A 15,160-nucleotide genomic window follows, 5' to 3' on the forward strand; every position below is an offset into this window, starting at 1 on the left:
TTCAGACATAAGTCTTAAACCAAACATGCAAAATATCTACAAATGCCTGGTATAATGTATCTTTGTGAGTTTTACAAGAAAACAATTATTTTGCGAATTTTGCAATGACAAAATTAGTTTTTTACTCAATATTGTCGCCTTGGGAGCGCATTGTGATGCGTGTTGAGTCAACCCAAGATGCACAAGGACCAGACAGGCAAAAATACCAGGTAATAGCGTGGTTTAATATAAAAATTATAAAATAACACTGGTTCAAAAGGCAAAATAAAGCGCGTGCTTACGCACGGGAAGCTAACGCTAAACTTAGCATGCAGTCCAAAAGTCCAAAAGGAGTGTGCCGAGCGCATGGAAGCTAAGGAGCTACTTAGCAAAGATACAAGGGTTTAGGAAATGCCAACGTGACTGTTACTTACCGCAAAACAAACAAACCAAACAGAACTGAGGTCGAAGGCAGGCTTAAATACTAAAGCAATAATCAAAACACAGGTGCGCATCAGAAACAAGAGCAGGTGGAACAAATCAGAAACAATGGAGACAAGATAAATAAGGAAGTGCAAAAACTAAGAACAGGAAGAGTCCAAAACGATCGGCAAAACACAAAAGGAGTTAAAACCCGAAACAATATATGATCCGGGCGGTGGATCGTAACAAATATGACAGTATAACTGTCACACTCAATATGACAGTTATTTAAACATAATTCCTAAACCAAACATGCAAAATGGCTAAATGCCTGAAATAATGTATTTTTGTGAGTTTTACTAAAAAAACCATGAGATTTTGTAAGGTTTGCGAATACAAAAATTAGTGTTTCACTCAATATGACAATAATGTTCTTAGAAACCTGAGATAATGCGAAAAAAGCAATAAAACCATATTCAAACATAACGCCCAAACCTATTCGCGGCCCGGGCTGTACGTTTGAAACCCCTGGCGTAGAATTAAAAACTCCTCTATATAGTCAATGCATGGTGTTCAGTTGCAATGATGCCAGACATCCACATAGAACAAGGCGAGGCAGGCGTCTGAATCAGAAAGAGGCCAAAAAAACAATAGAAGCTGTATGGAAGAGGGATGAAAGCGACTGAAAATGAGTTTGTAGAGTAGCGGATAGTCCGCCGCTCTTCACTGAGTTTTAGATGTTTCATGCAGCAAATACGACGACGCACTGCTCAAGTCCATTTGAATCCATAGGCAGTGGCAGCGTTTCTTTGATTCCAACGGGACAGTATGACGCGCAAACATGAGAGGAGGCACTAGGGAGACAACCCAAGCAGCAGTTGAGTGCGCAATTCCCAGCAGTGTGTCTTAATTCACTCAGCAATCACGCCACCAGAACTTTTCGCTGTGTTTTTCATCATCAGCGGGTGGAGGGGAGAAAAAAAAATACTTGTTTCTCTCTCTCGGCTATATAAGATGAGGAAGAGTATTGCAGCGAGATGGAAATAGATCATGAAAAAGCGAAACTGGAATGATTTCCAAGTCACACGGCAACTTACAGCACGGAGGAAGACTCAGAGACGAGCGTCGATGTCAAACAGACTGAAGCGGAAGGGATGGCGAATAGTGATAAGATCATTCAGAGAATGTAGACATCTAAGACCAGCGCCAGGCGTGTTCACATTTAACAAGGAGGGGAGAGGAAAGTGCTGATCTCCTTTATTTCCCCACAAGATGTCTAGTTAAACTTCGAAAGAAGCAGTGCATATTTTTAATAAAGTGCAGGAGACACCACCCACATTCATCCCCGACAAGTCAACCCCTGGGACCGCAGGAGTTTTGTTTGCCTTTCTGAAGTGCCTCACGCTGGCAAAAGTTAGGATGGAAAGTGATATCAATTGTTCCCTAAGCTGCGATACTACACCGCCAAGCTCACTCATCTTATTGGCACTCTATGCAATTATGGGTGTGCTTTCTTTCTGTTTTGGAGCCATCATATTGCACATAGGCGCCGATCTACATTTCTGCCAGTGGGTGCTCGGTGTGTGTGTATTAGAGTTGTCCCGATACCAATATTTTGGTACCGGTACCAAAAGTATTTCGGTGCTTTTCTAATTAAAGGGGGCCACAAAAAAATGGCATTATTGACTTTGTTTTAACAAAAAAATCTTAGGGTACATTAAACATACGTTTCTAATTGCAATTTTGTCCTTAAATAAAATAGTGAACATACAAAAAATACTTGACTTTTAGTCGTAAGTAAGCAAACAAAGGATCCTAATTTAGCTGTTGACATATGCAGTAACATATTGTGTCATTTATCAATCTATTATTTTGTCAAACTTATTAAAGACAAGTGGTAGAAAATGAATTATTCTTATACTTGTTCATTTACTGTTAATATCTGATTATTTTCCGTTTCGACATGTTTTATCTACACTTCTGGTAAAATGTAATAATAACTTATTCTTCTGTTGTTTGATACTTTACATTAGTTTTGGATGACACCACAAATTTGGATATCAATCCGATACCAGGTAGTTACAGGATCATACATTGGTCATATTCAAAGTCCTCATGTGTCCAGGGACATAATTCCTGGGTTTATAAACATGATAATAAATTAAAAAAAACAAACAAACAAAAAAAAAAACGAAAGAAGATTTTGCGATGTTAATATAGTATCGACTAGATATGCTATTGTATGTGGTATCATTATAGATCCACCAATGGCCTTTGTTTATATTGTAGCGTCCCAGAAGAGTTGGTGCTGCAGGGAATTCTGGTAATTTGTTATGTAGTGTTTATGTTGTGTTGCGGTGCAAATATAGTTTCACTATATGACACATGTTTATGACAGTGTTGGCATCGTTCATGTTGCCACCCTTAGTGTAACATGTATGGCTGTTGAGTAAGTATGCGCTTCATTCACACATTGTGTCATTAGTTCATTGTCAGGCACAATTGAATCTTGTTTAGGCTTTGATAACTATGATATGTGATTTTTTATCATTGACTCTGTTCTTAATGCCCCTCAGCCTACATGCTTGGAACCCTCCTCTGAATTGTGCAATGCCTTTTTAGAGTATTTTATTGATAAGATTGCCACAACAAAGGCTCTCATTTCTGTTCCGACTTCTGACTCTTCTGTCCCGTTTAACTACTCTGCTGTTTGAGCAAGTGAATCTGCGGCAGTTAGAAGAATTAATGAATCATATGAAGCCCTCGGGTTCCCCCATGATGCTGTCCCTCCTACATTTTTTAAAGAAGTGTTTTCTTGCATAGGGCAGCCTGTTCTTAACATTTTAAACAGCAGTCTGTTTTCTGGTGTAGTTCCTACCAGTTTTAAACACACCGTGGTTTAACTGCTTTTAAATAAACCTGGTCTTGACAGTTCAGTTTTAGCCCATTTTAGACCCATTTCAAATAAAGTTGGTATGGTATGTGTAGCGGTCCAATTCCGCCACAAACTTAATAACAACAAGATTGATTATTCAAAAACTACACTGCAAAAAGTCAGTGTTCATAAACAAGATTAAAACATACAAAAATGAGGGGTATTTTAGTCGAACTAAGCAAAATTATCTGCCAATAGAACAAGAAAATTTGGCTTGTCAAGAATTTCCAAAACAAGTAAAATTAGCTAACCTCAATGAACCCCAAAATACCTTATAATAAGTAAATTCTCACTAATAATGTCATGTTCTGTGGTCACGTTTTGTTTCGTTATGTTCTGTTGGTTTAAGACTCTTTTTAATTCCTGTTTACGCTACATTGTTTTCTCACCATCACGACCGATTAGTTCACCTGTACTCATTTGGACTCACGCACCTGATTTGTTTAGGACTCACGCACCTCTGTTAATCATATCACTATTATTTAAGCTTGTAGTTGCCAGGCAGTCGGGCTGGCGTCATTGTTGTTGCGCCATGCTCTGTTCACTCTGGTTATCTATCGCTCTGCTCATTTCCTTCCAAGTACGTTTTGTTTATTCATGTCACGTTTAGCGAGTCTTTTGTTTCATATCCATAGTTTTTTACCTTTGTGGTAGTTTTTGTTTTTTTAGCCAAATTTGTTCTCTGCCTTGTGCGCGCCTTTAGTTTGCAAATTTTTTTTTTATGGATAAATTAAAATATGTCTTTACCTTCACGCCATGTCCCGTCATCCTGCTTTGCCTTCCAGGAAACCAAACCACACCGTAGCCCCCGTTTTGACAAATCCTATATGACTACGTATTTTCTATTGTTTTATTGAAAATATAACAGCTAAGTCTATTTGGCTGTCATCTGTTTTAATATGAGACACAATTTTGTCAAAGTCATGATTTTTTTTTTTCATGCTTGAAATAAGAAATTATTACTTCAAAAAAAAAGTAGTTTTATACTTGTGATTGTTGATGACACAGCTTTGCAATAGTTAATATTCTAGTTTCAAGCATGTTTTACTCAATATAGGTCATCACATCTCAGCAACAAGCTGTAATATCTTTCTGAGATTATTTAGGACCAAAACCCTTAAAACAAGTAAAAAACTCTAACATAAAATCTGCTTAGTGAGAAGAATTATCTTATCAGACAGAAAATAAGCAAATATCACTCTTATTTGAGATATTTCATCTTACTTAAATTTCACTTTTTGCAGTGTATTTCAAAGGTTGAAATTTGCCTTCAATCCCACGTGGGTTCTCGGCAATGTCCGTGGGTGCTCGGGCCCCGAAGCACCCACGGGATCGGTGCCTATGCTACTGCAGGCTGAATGAATGAAACATGCATGTCCAATCTGCCTCTTCTCAGCTCTAACACACAAGCTGAACATTTCCAGCAACACCTAGTGGACTACATTTGCTGTACATGATTTATGTGAACACTAAAGTCATGCCACTGTGTACATTTCTAGTCGGCGTGCGATAAGATGAATTACGGAGAAGATACTAGCGCTCGGCTAACCCCCCACCTCCCTCCAAGTAGTGCACTGTAGATAATTAGGACTCTATTTAAAGAGGGGCAGCCCAGGAAATACACAGGAGATCCTCACTTCATTAAAAATCAATTATGATAACACACGTGCCGGTGCAATATAGCCCTCATGGCCACAATCAGCTACGCACACGTGCTGCAGCTATTTGGCCTTGTTATTTCTGAAGTTGTCTTTTCCTTTTTCTCTCTCCCTCTCTCATGCGATTGAGACTGATCCTCCTCTTAGCTGAGGAATTGCCAACATTGCAGTCCTGCTCTTACATAACAACCTCGGGATAACACTCGCACTGCCGCTGGTCAACTGAGCTGTCAGTCACTCAGCTCAGAGGAGAGGATATCCTTCTCCAACAGCAGGAAGGAGGAGAACAGCACCAAACTTATACAACAATGCCGAGGCCCATCTCTTATGTACTAATACTAATACTCGTGTGTCCCTTAATTGGTTCCAGACATGACGCGATGCAAACATTTCGGCCAAGTAGGAATCATTAATTGTAAATCGAATATTTCAATGGTTACAGCATAAAAAACTGCTTATCTACCTTCTAAATACATTTTTCAACATTATGAGAGCCCTTTAGACATAATATAGAAATAACACCCTGTCGTCACCTTTATACTCTTCGATTTCATATAGCATGGATACTAAACTAAATTGTTTTGGGGACCACATTTCTAGGAAGCTAATGACCGTGGGGTCAGATTGCAAAGTCCTCCACAGAATGCATTTTATGTTGGTCTGTTTATTTTATGTTTATGTTATAGAAGTGCTCTGCTGTTTTTAAGCACCTTTTGTAAAAAAGCTAGTCAAACAACATATTAATGTGTTTTTTTAAGAATCTGCTGCAAAAATGTGAGAACTCTTACAAGTTTATAGTTCTAAACTTGGGCCACCAGTAGGGACGGATGTTTGTAGTAGAGCCATGTTAGTGTTTTTGCCTAAAGTTTAACTTTTCAAATAAGCACACACGTATCTTAATGCTGCTATAATCCACCTGTGCACCTCGAAGCAAACATTGTTCAGTGTAATAAGAAGTGGGAGTCATTTGCTTAACAATCCCTAAAGCCTCAGTAACTGTCGGGGGAGGGTCAAACAGGACATGCTGTGACATCACTTCCTTTAGGAGTGTGACAGCTTAGCACATCATCGTTGTGACAGCCAGACGAGTGCAGCGAGTGGGTGGTCACCCTGGCAACAGCAATGCTGTCATGACCATCTCTCTGTATCCTACCTGACAGTCCCCACAGGCAATAAGCGTAGCGCGCGCGCAAACATTCGACAATACGCACACCCACACACACTTTTGCAAACATGCACACACGTGCTTATACACTTGCCTTGTCTATGTATTTGTGGAAAAACTCACTAAGACCCTCTGTGGAAAACAAACGCGGCACTAAAACAATGCACATGCCCACACGCTCGAGCTCCTTTGGGCATAATTATGCAGTGCAAGGAGAAGTACAATCTCCCATGGGGTTGGAAGACATACAGAGATGTATAGTCAAAATACTGTAATCACTGCAGCAGAGCTGTAAAACCCATGGTGGAGAAACATAAATATTATCTACATCAGCATGATGAACTGTATCAAAAGCTATGAGACGTTATTGTTTTGTATTGTCCTGGTCACAACTGACCAGTTTACAGGCTATTATTACTGTCTTAGAAGCCATGTTATTGACTTACCCATAAATATATGTGTCATCTGTGTAGTGTATCATCCCAGTCCAGTGCACTCTGACCCATTTTAGAGCCAGTTGAGCAGGAATGGATGGAAATGGGTCAGGATTTTAGCTGCACCACAACTCGCAGCATGCGCAATGCTGGATTTAGCAAAAAGTATGCAGTGGGCCATATGATACACTAGTGACAGTCACTCACAGACTATGAAGCTCAAAACACATCCACTTTTTGCATTAGAATCTGCAATGAGACACGTAAATAGACTACTAAAAACCAAAAACTAACAACGTGTAACACAGTAGACTGTTTTCTAGGCCACTGGGGGACGCATCCATCCATTTTCTACTGGTTTTCCCGTTCCGGGTCACGGGGGGTTTTGGAGCCAATCTTAGCAGCATTCGGGCGGTAGGCAGGGTACACCCTGGACAAGTCGTCACCTCATCGAAGGGCAAACACAGATAGACTGACAACATTCGCACTCACATTCACACCAATTCAGTGTTGCCAATCAACCTATCCCCAGGTGCATGGAGGATACAGGAAAATCTTGCTCTATTAGTGCTTTCAACTAGGGTATCCGATCAACCCTTGAAAAACTAAATAGTCCTGCATTAGGCTGCAACGATTAATTGATTAATTTGATCAGAAAAAAGGTTTAATTTATAATCTCTTTCTTCAATTTATTGTTTAATGAATGTAATTAATATGGGTGTGGGAAAAAATCGATTCGAATACGAATCGCGATTCTCACGTTGTGCGATTCAGAATCGATTCTCTTTTTTTTTTTTTAAATGATTTTTTTTTCATTATTATTATTTTTTAATCAATCCAACAAAACAATCAGCAATACCATAACAATGCAATCCAACTCCAAAACCAAACCTGACCCAGCAACACTCAAAACTGCAATAAACAGAGCAATTGAGGAGACATAAACACGACACAGAACAAACCAAAAGTAGTGAAACAAAAATGAATATTATCAACAACAGTATCAATATTAGTTATAATTTTAGCATAGCAGTGATTAAAAATCCCTCATTGACATTATCATTAAACATTTATAAGAATTAAAAATAAAAGAACAATAGTGTCACAGTGGTTTACACTTGCATCACATCTCATAAGCCTGAAAACGCACTGTGTCCAATATTTTCACGAAGATAAAATAAGTCATATTTATGGTTTGTTTAATAGTTAAAACAAATTGACATTATTGCAATCAGTTGATAAAACATTGTCCTTTTTTTTTTTTAATCTACTACTCTGCTAGCATGTCAGCAGACTGGAGTAGATCCTGCTGAAATCCTATGTATTGAATGAATACAAAATCGTTTTGAATCTGAAAAATATCGTTTTTGAATCGAGCATCGCGTTGAATCGAAAAAGAATCGATATATTATCGAATCGCCACCCCAAGAATCTATATTAAATCAAATCGTGGGACACCCAAAGATTCGCAGCCCTAGTAACTAATAAAACTGATAAAATACGGACCGCATGAGGTGTGCAGAACTTTAAATACATGAACATACATTTCTGAATAACAACTGCAATAGGGCTTCACGGTGGGCAGAGGGGTTAGTGCGTCTGCCTCACAATACGAAGTTCCTGCAGTCCTGGGTTCAAATCCAGGCTCGGGATCTTTCTGTGTGGCGTTTGCATGTTCTCCCCGTGAATGCGTGGGTTCCCTCCGGGTACTCCGGCTTCCTCCCACTTCCAAAGACATGCACCTGGGGATAGGTTGATTGGCAACACTAAATTGGCCCTAGTGTGTGAATGTGAGTGTGAATGTTGTCTGTCTATCTGTGTTGGCCCTGCGATGAGGTGGCGACTTGTCCAGGGTGCACCCCGCCTTCCGCCCGATTGTAGCTGAGTTAGGCACCAGCGCCCCCCGCGACTCCAAGAGGGAATAAGCGGTAGGAAATGGATGGATGGATGGATGGAACAGCAATAGCACGCTCATGGGCACACTGGTTTGTGGGTGCCGTGATCTGTGTAGCAATGAACAGAGATTTTATTTTATTGCCACATATAAAAAGTTAAACTTCAATGTTGATGATGTGGATTTATTAGAAAAAAATCAAGATTATGGCAAGCAGAAGCAAAATTATGTATTATTTATTTTATTTGTATTTATTTGTTTCCCATGTATTCACATTGCTTCAAAGTATGCATGCAAAATCGTGTTTTAGTCAAATAATATACATTAAAAAAATACTATTAAAAATGATAAAGGCAACAGGTAAGGTCTATTTTTTTTTTATCAGTGAGTTGGCAACCCTACTTACAATAGAGTCAAACATTTAAAATGTAAACTTTGTTTTCTGTACAGCGTTAATGTAAAATTAAACCATCAGTAATTTGCACAGTTGGAGCAAAAATTCTGCAAAGTGCAAGTAGCCCCTCTCTGTAACTACCCAATCGCTGAGACAGACAAAACTGTCCCAATTGATCCGCATATAGGATTATTTAATTATACATACTGCACACTCATTCGTACAATCATTCGTACACACAGCTGTTTGAGTTGTTGGCTCACATTGACTTAAACACCCTGCATAAATATGAATATGGAGCATTTACACACTCACTTGCTATTTTATTACAATTTAAGGTATAACCCTTGATAATTTGGTTACCTGAATAAGCTACTGCATATTGGGGTATAGCATCAGTCAATTATACACTGCTGGAAACTACATTCACATGACAAATGAATGCCTCTCTGACAAAAGCAGCTGAAATATTGATACAGCTCTTATTTTGGAATAATTATATTGAGCAATTCAGCATGTGTACCTAATACCGTGCTCACTTTATAGATAAAGACCACTAGGGACAGCCTAAAAAACACACATTATATCCATTTTCTAATACAGGAACATGTTTTAAAATGAGTTGGATAGAAATGTGTTGTTTTGTTTAATGTGCAGTGAACTTAAATACAGTATAAGTTATGAAAATGGCAGATAAAGAGGAAAACAGTAATGTCCATTTGAACTATTCATGAATTTCTTGGAATTTTTCAATTTCTTGATGGAATATGCACCGGACTCACAGTTGTAAGGCTATCTTTGAGATTAAACAGTGTTACGCACATCCAGCTCAATGGGAAATAATTTAGGATTAGATAGGCTGCATATAATCTCTTTAGAGAGTGTGCCATCTCAGCAGACACACCTGCCTATCTCTGCCTGCATCAATCACTTAACTGAAACTGCGGCTTTCTCTTGACGATGGATGATAAGCTCAAATACACAAGCGACAGGTGCTCTTGCTTGTTACATTGAAACAGGTTCCATCGTTTATGTGCTGTATATGGAGCTGCCGATACACAGTGAGTAATATTACAAAAAAATTTGTGAGATTTTACAATGAAATGTTGTTCAGTTACTAAGTATGGGTGTGTATGGTTTTCGATTAGGGGTGTGCACACTTTTTCCATTGAGGGCTGCACACTGAAAAATCAAAGCATGCAGGGCCATTTTGATATTTTTCATTTTAAAAACCAATACAATGTATTGATTTATTTTCAACCTTTAAGGCTCCCATCAAGTGTGCTCCTGTAAACCTGGAGGGTCTCTGTCATATTTTTTTTTTTAATAAGTCACGTCTTATTTATTGTTGAACGCTTAAATCTGTAGATAACCTTCAGATCTATTGGTCAATATAAAAATAACATATATATATATATATATATATATATATATATATATATTTATATTTATATATGTATATATTTATATATATATATATTTATATATATATATATATATATATATCTCCTGATGATTGAGGGAACCCCTCATGAAACAGATCTGTAGAGATGAAGTAGTCTTGTGATTTTTTCCCACACCTATATATATATATATATATACATATACATATATATATATATATATATATATATATATATATATATAATTTGTTTATGTTTAATGCCCCTTTTGTTTAAGAAAAGCTGTTTTGTTATGGCAAAAACACAAAATATATTGGAATATTTGATCTGGAGTATTTGGAGCCTAAAATAGGTAAATAATTCATAACAATATTGATTTAGATCCATTACGTCCATTATCATGAACAATGACAGTTATAAACTATTTTTAATTTAGCTTTGTATTGTTTATTTTATGCCTTTTTGTCATTGAAAACTTTGTTGTATGGCAAACACATGCAATAGTTTCAGCCAAAATTATTTCAAACTGTAATAGATGATGTGAAGTAATTGGAGCTTTCAGTGGGTGGCGACTTGTCCAGGGCGTACACTGCCTTCCGCCCGAATGCAGCTGAGATAGGCTCCAGTGACCCCCCGCGACCCCGAATGGGACAAGCGGTAGAAAATGGATGGATGGATGGATGGAATAGGTCAATAATTCATAACAACATTGATTGTGATTCATTATTGTTTTTTGACCAATGACAACCCGGATGGCATCTATGTGTTACTAGAGTCAACATTACAACTTTTCCTAATTACATTTGATTCCACTGTTTTTTGATAATACTAGTTTCAGAATGTGGTGCGGGACGTAAAAAAATTAGCTGCGGGCTGCAATTTGGAGACATCTGGTGTAATTAGTTAAAGGTGTAGGTGGTTAAACAACAAATGTAGTCCTTTACTGATGTAACATGTTTTGTTATTATGAGCAACATTACTAACCAGCAAGGGGCGTTTCCTTCTAGTGGAACCTGAAGAAGAGACACACAGTTGGCACCGAGGTGTTTGAATGGGCTTGTGCTTGTGAGCATGCATGTGGTCCTCAATGTTACAGTCATTAGAAAAACTCCTGCAAAGACATACACAAGGTCCACATGTCACACTGCCCTTGTGAAGTTGTTTTTTTATAACTCTTAGACCTACAAGTAGTACATGCACACACACTTCACTGTGGTTTTACAGCCAACTAGATTATGTGATGTTTTTCTAATCTAACCCTTCAATAAGCCCACCGACAGAGCTCTAAAAATATGTACACTCAAGTCACCATGTTAAGCTCAGTACATCTTGTGTCCTTGCAGTGTGCTTTACTGTACATCCAGTGTTTAACATTGCTCCTTTTTTTTTTAATTGCAGCCCAAATCGAAGTTATACCATGCAAAATCTGTGGAGACAAATCATCAGGAATCCACTATGGAGTTATCACATGTGAAGGATGTAAGGTAAGAAAAGGCATACCATAAGGTTAGCCATTTAGCTCAGGTACCTGTGAGTCTGTATTAACTATTTCTGTGTGTACATGTGCAACCAGGGATTCTTTAGAAGGAGTCAGCAGAACAATGCGGCCTACTCCTGTCCCCGACAGAGGAACTGCCTCATCGACAGAACAAACCGCAACCGATGCCAACACTGCCGCCTGCAGAAATGTCTTGCCCTAGGAATGTCCAGAGATGGTGAGACCCTATTTGTGTCCCGAGACTAACAATCATTTAATGTATATACTGTATACAACATGGAAAAGAATACAAGCAAGATAATTTAGTTCCACTCAAACCCTAATTCTTCATAATTTTGGACGATTATTTATCTCACTGCATGTCGCACGCCACAATTAGATGAATATAATACCAAACCAAGTTGTAATGTTGCCGTCTTTCCGTCTGTGATTAGTTCGTATTAGTCCATCTTAGACATCAGAGCAGGTGGGATGTCATCAGACGAGAATGAATAACACAGGAGGCGTCAGGCAGCAGTCATAACAGTCTCACAGCCTGAGTAGAGGGGAAGGATCCTCCTCCTCGGTCTGATAACTCAATGTTTCTTAGCCTTAGGGCCCATTGTTAGGCCGCGAGCGTCCCCTAGCGGGCCGCCCAAATTTCTTTCTTTCTCAGCTGTGGTCTGTATGGGCTGCGATGAGGTGGCGACTTGTCCAGGGTGCAACCCGCCCTCCGCCCGATTGTAGCTGAGATAGGCACCAGCACGCCCCGCGACCCCAAAGGGAATAAGCGGTAGAAAATAGATGGATGGATGGATGGGTCTCTCTGGGCCGCAGTAGAACTCAGTTGTAATAGTCTTTTCCACCACTTGTGGCAGTAATGACAATATCAAAGAAACAGAAGAAGTCAATAGCCAAAGTCATATTTATTATTAATTTAGTTTGAATTCATTTATTTTAGCAGTGTATAATTTTATGTAATTCTTCTTTGCAACAGTTGTTATGAGTCCCTTCTTTTGCCTTTTCTTTATTTCTGAAACATGCCTGACCTCCATCCATCCATCCATTATCTACCCCTTGTCCCTTTTCGGGGTCGCGGGGGGTGCTGGAGCCGAACTCAGCTGCACATGGGCGGAAGGCGGTGTGCACCCTGGACAATTCGCCATCTCAGTGCAGGGCCAGCACAGATACCTAAGCTTTGATAATAATCTTTGTGATAACACAGGCTTTCATATAATTATTGAATAAGATTATCAGTAAGATTAATAATTTTGTGTTAACATTTAGTAGTACCCGGTCCCCGCTCTAGTGGAAAAGTTGTTATAAACCTGTTCAGTGGCCTTGTGGTTAGAATGTCTGCCATGAGACTTGAAGGTCGCGAGTTCAAACCCCTGCCAAGTCATACCAAAGACTATAAAAATGAGACCCGTTGTCTCCCTGCTTGGGACTCAGCATCAAGGCTTGGAATTGGGGGTTAGATCCCCAAAATTATCCCCGAGCAGCGGCCACCGCTGCTGCTCACTGCTCCCCTCACCTCCCAGGGGGTGAACATGAGGATGGGTCATATGCAGAGGATAATTTCCCCAAACCTAGTGTGTGTGACTATCTCGTTGGGACTTTAACTTAAAAAGGTTAACAACCCCTGTGATAGCTTATACTTAATGTCCAAAAAAGTACGTCCACCTCACTCTGATGTCACACTGTAGCCACAAATGACGGTCAGAAGCATTCAAAACTGCATGCAAGCTCACGCCCAAATTAATGAACCTCATGAGTTGTTGCTTTGATAGTATTTAATTTGAGTATCCAACGTTGTAACAATTATAAGTCAGAAAAGACAAAAATTATAATAGGTCCCCTTTAATATTTAAATGTGTATGTGTGATTTGCCATATGTGTGTGAATAGTAGAGGTCAACACTTGTCTGCCCATATAGTGTAGGTCTATCTATGTGGATCACATGCATAGATAAAAGACCCCTGAATATTATTTCACATTATTAACTGTATCCACTTGGCATCTATTGCACCCGTCACCCAGGGTCCCTTCCAGGGTTTCTCCCTGTTCCCATTGGGTTGGGTTTTTTCTTGCCCTGATATGGGGTCTGAGCCAAGTATGTCGTTGTGGCTTGTGCAGCCCTTTGAGACATTTGTGATTAAGGGCTAAATAAGTCAACTTTGATTGATTGATTGATTAAAGCAATGGGCTGTTGATATGGTTCATTAAAAAACTGTCTTTCTGTCCTTTTGTTGGTTAGCCGTTAAGTTTGGCCGCATGTCCAAGAAACAACGCGACAGTCTGTATGCAGAGGTCCAGAAGCACCAAGCCAGACTGCAGGAGCAACGGCAGCAACAGACAGGGGAAGCAGAAGCTTTGGCACGTGTTTACTCAACTAGCCTAACCAACGGACTGTCGACCCTCAACCACGAGATTGGGGGCACCTATGCCAACGGCCATGTCATTGAGCTGCCCAAAGGTGGCCATGTCAATGGAGGTGGACTTCCAGGGGGATATTATGGGATGGATTCTACCCAGCCGTCTCCGGACCAGTCAGGTTTGGACATGTCAGGCATGAAGCACATTAAACAGGAGCCAGTCTATGACCTGACGCCAGTACCCAACCTGTTCAGCTACGGAGGCTATCAGGACAGTCAGCTGGGGCACAACAATGTCAGCATGGGGGAACTAGGTAATCACCACACAAAATAGATATTTCATTTTGGACTCTGCATGACACATCTAAGTGGGTAATTAACCACAATTCAGTCCTAAACAAATTGAAATGGGAGCGTAAAACAGGATTATTCAGATGTCTGTCAAATTGTGCATAACAGGCACCACTGTACCAGACATATGCATGCATTAGCAAATAAATGAATATAGTGTGTGTTAATCAAATCGGTTATTGACTTACAATCCTCTCCTCCAGACCGCATTGCTCAGAATATCATCAAGTCTCATCTGGAGACGTGTCAGTACACCACAGAGGAGCTGCAGCAGCTGGCCTGGCAGACACACTCCTATGAGGAAGTCAAAATTTATCAGAGCAAGGTGAGCATTTTTATTATGACACAATCACTATGTGTTGGATGTGGAACATTTGGATTTTAAAATATCCTCTGTACAGTGGGACCTTGCTTTACAAACTTAATTCGTTCTTGAACATTGTTCGGAAATAGAAAATTTCATCAAATGAAGCACATTTCTCCATTAAAAAAACAATGTAAATATGATTATTGGTTTCCAGCTTAAACAAGTCCGTCCATCCATCCATTTTCTACCGCTTGTCCCTTTTAAGGTCGCGAGGGGTGGTAGAGCCTATATCAGCTGCACTCGGCGGGGTACACCCTGGACAAGTCGCCACCTCATCGCAGGACTCAACAATTCCATACTTTAGT

General features: G+C 39.5%; 1 protein-coding gene across 2 annotated transcripts in view; it reads left to right on the top strand.

The window, feature by feature from the left end:
* rorb (RAR-related orphan receptor B) overlaps window positions 1-15,160 on the top strand; it is a 57,005-nt gene that overhangs the window by 30,910 nt on the left and 10,935 nt on the right. Inside the window, exons 1-5 of one of the 2 annotated variants that reach the window (XM_061906790.1) lie at window positions 9,789-9,943; window positions 11,684-11,769; window positions 11,859-12,000; window positions 14,020-14,451; window positions 14,692-14,813. In XM_061906790.1, coding sequence (XP_061762774.1) covers window positions 9,847-9,943; window positions 11,684-11,769; window positions 11,859-12,000; window positions 14,020-14,451; window positions 14,692-14,813 — 879 coding nt within the window. In that variant the 5' untranslated portion in view covers window positions 9,789-9,846. Of the gene's footprint in view, window positions 1-9,788; window positions 9,944-11,683; window positions 11,770-11,858; window positions 12,001-14,019; window positions 14,452-14,691; window positions 14,814-15,160 lie in introns of those variants that run through there. The other variant, XM_061906791.1, reaches the window with a different exon arrangement.

Source organism: Nerophis ophidion, linkage group LG07 (genome assembly GCF_033978795.1).
Source record: "Nerophis ophidion isolate RoL-2023_Sa linkage group LG07, RoL_Noph_v1.0, whole genome shotgun sequence".
NCBI classification, from domain to species: domain Eukaryota; kingdom Metazoa; phylum Chordata; class Actinopteri; order Syngnathiformes; family Syngnathidae; genus Nerophis; species Nerophis ophidion.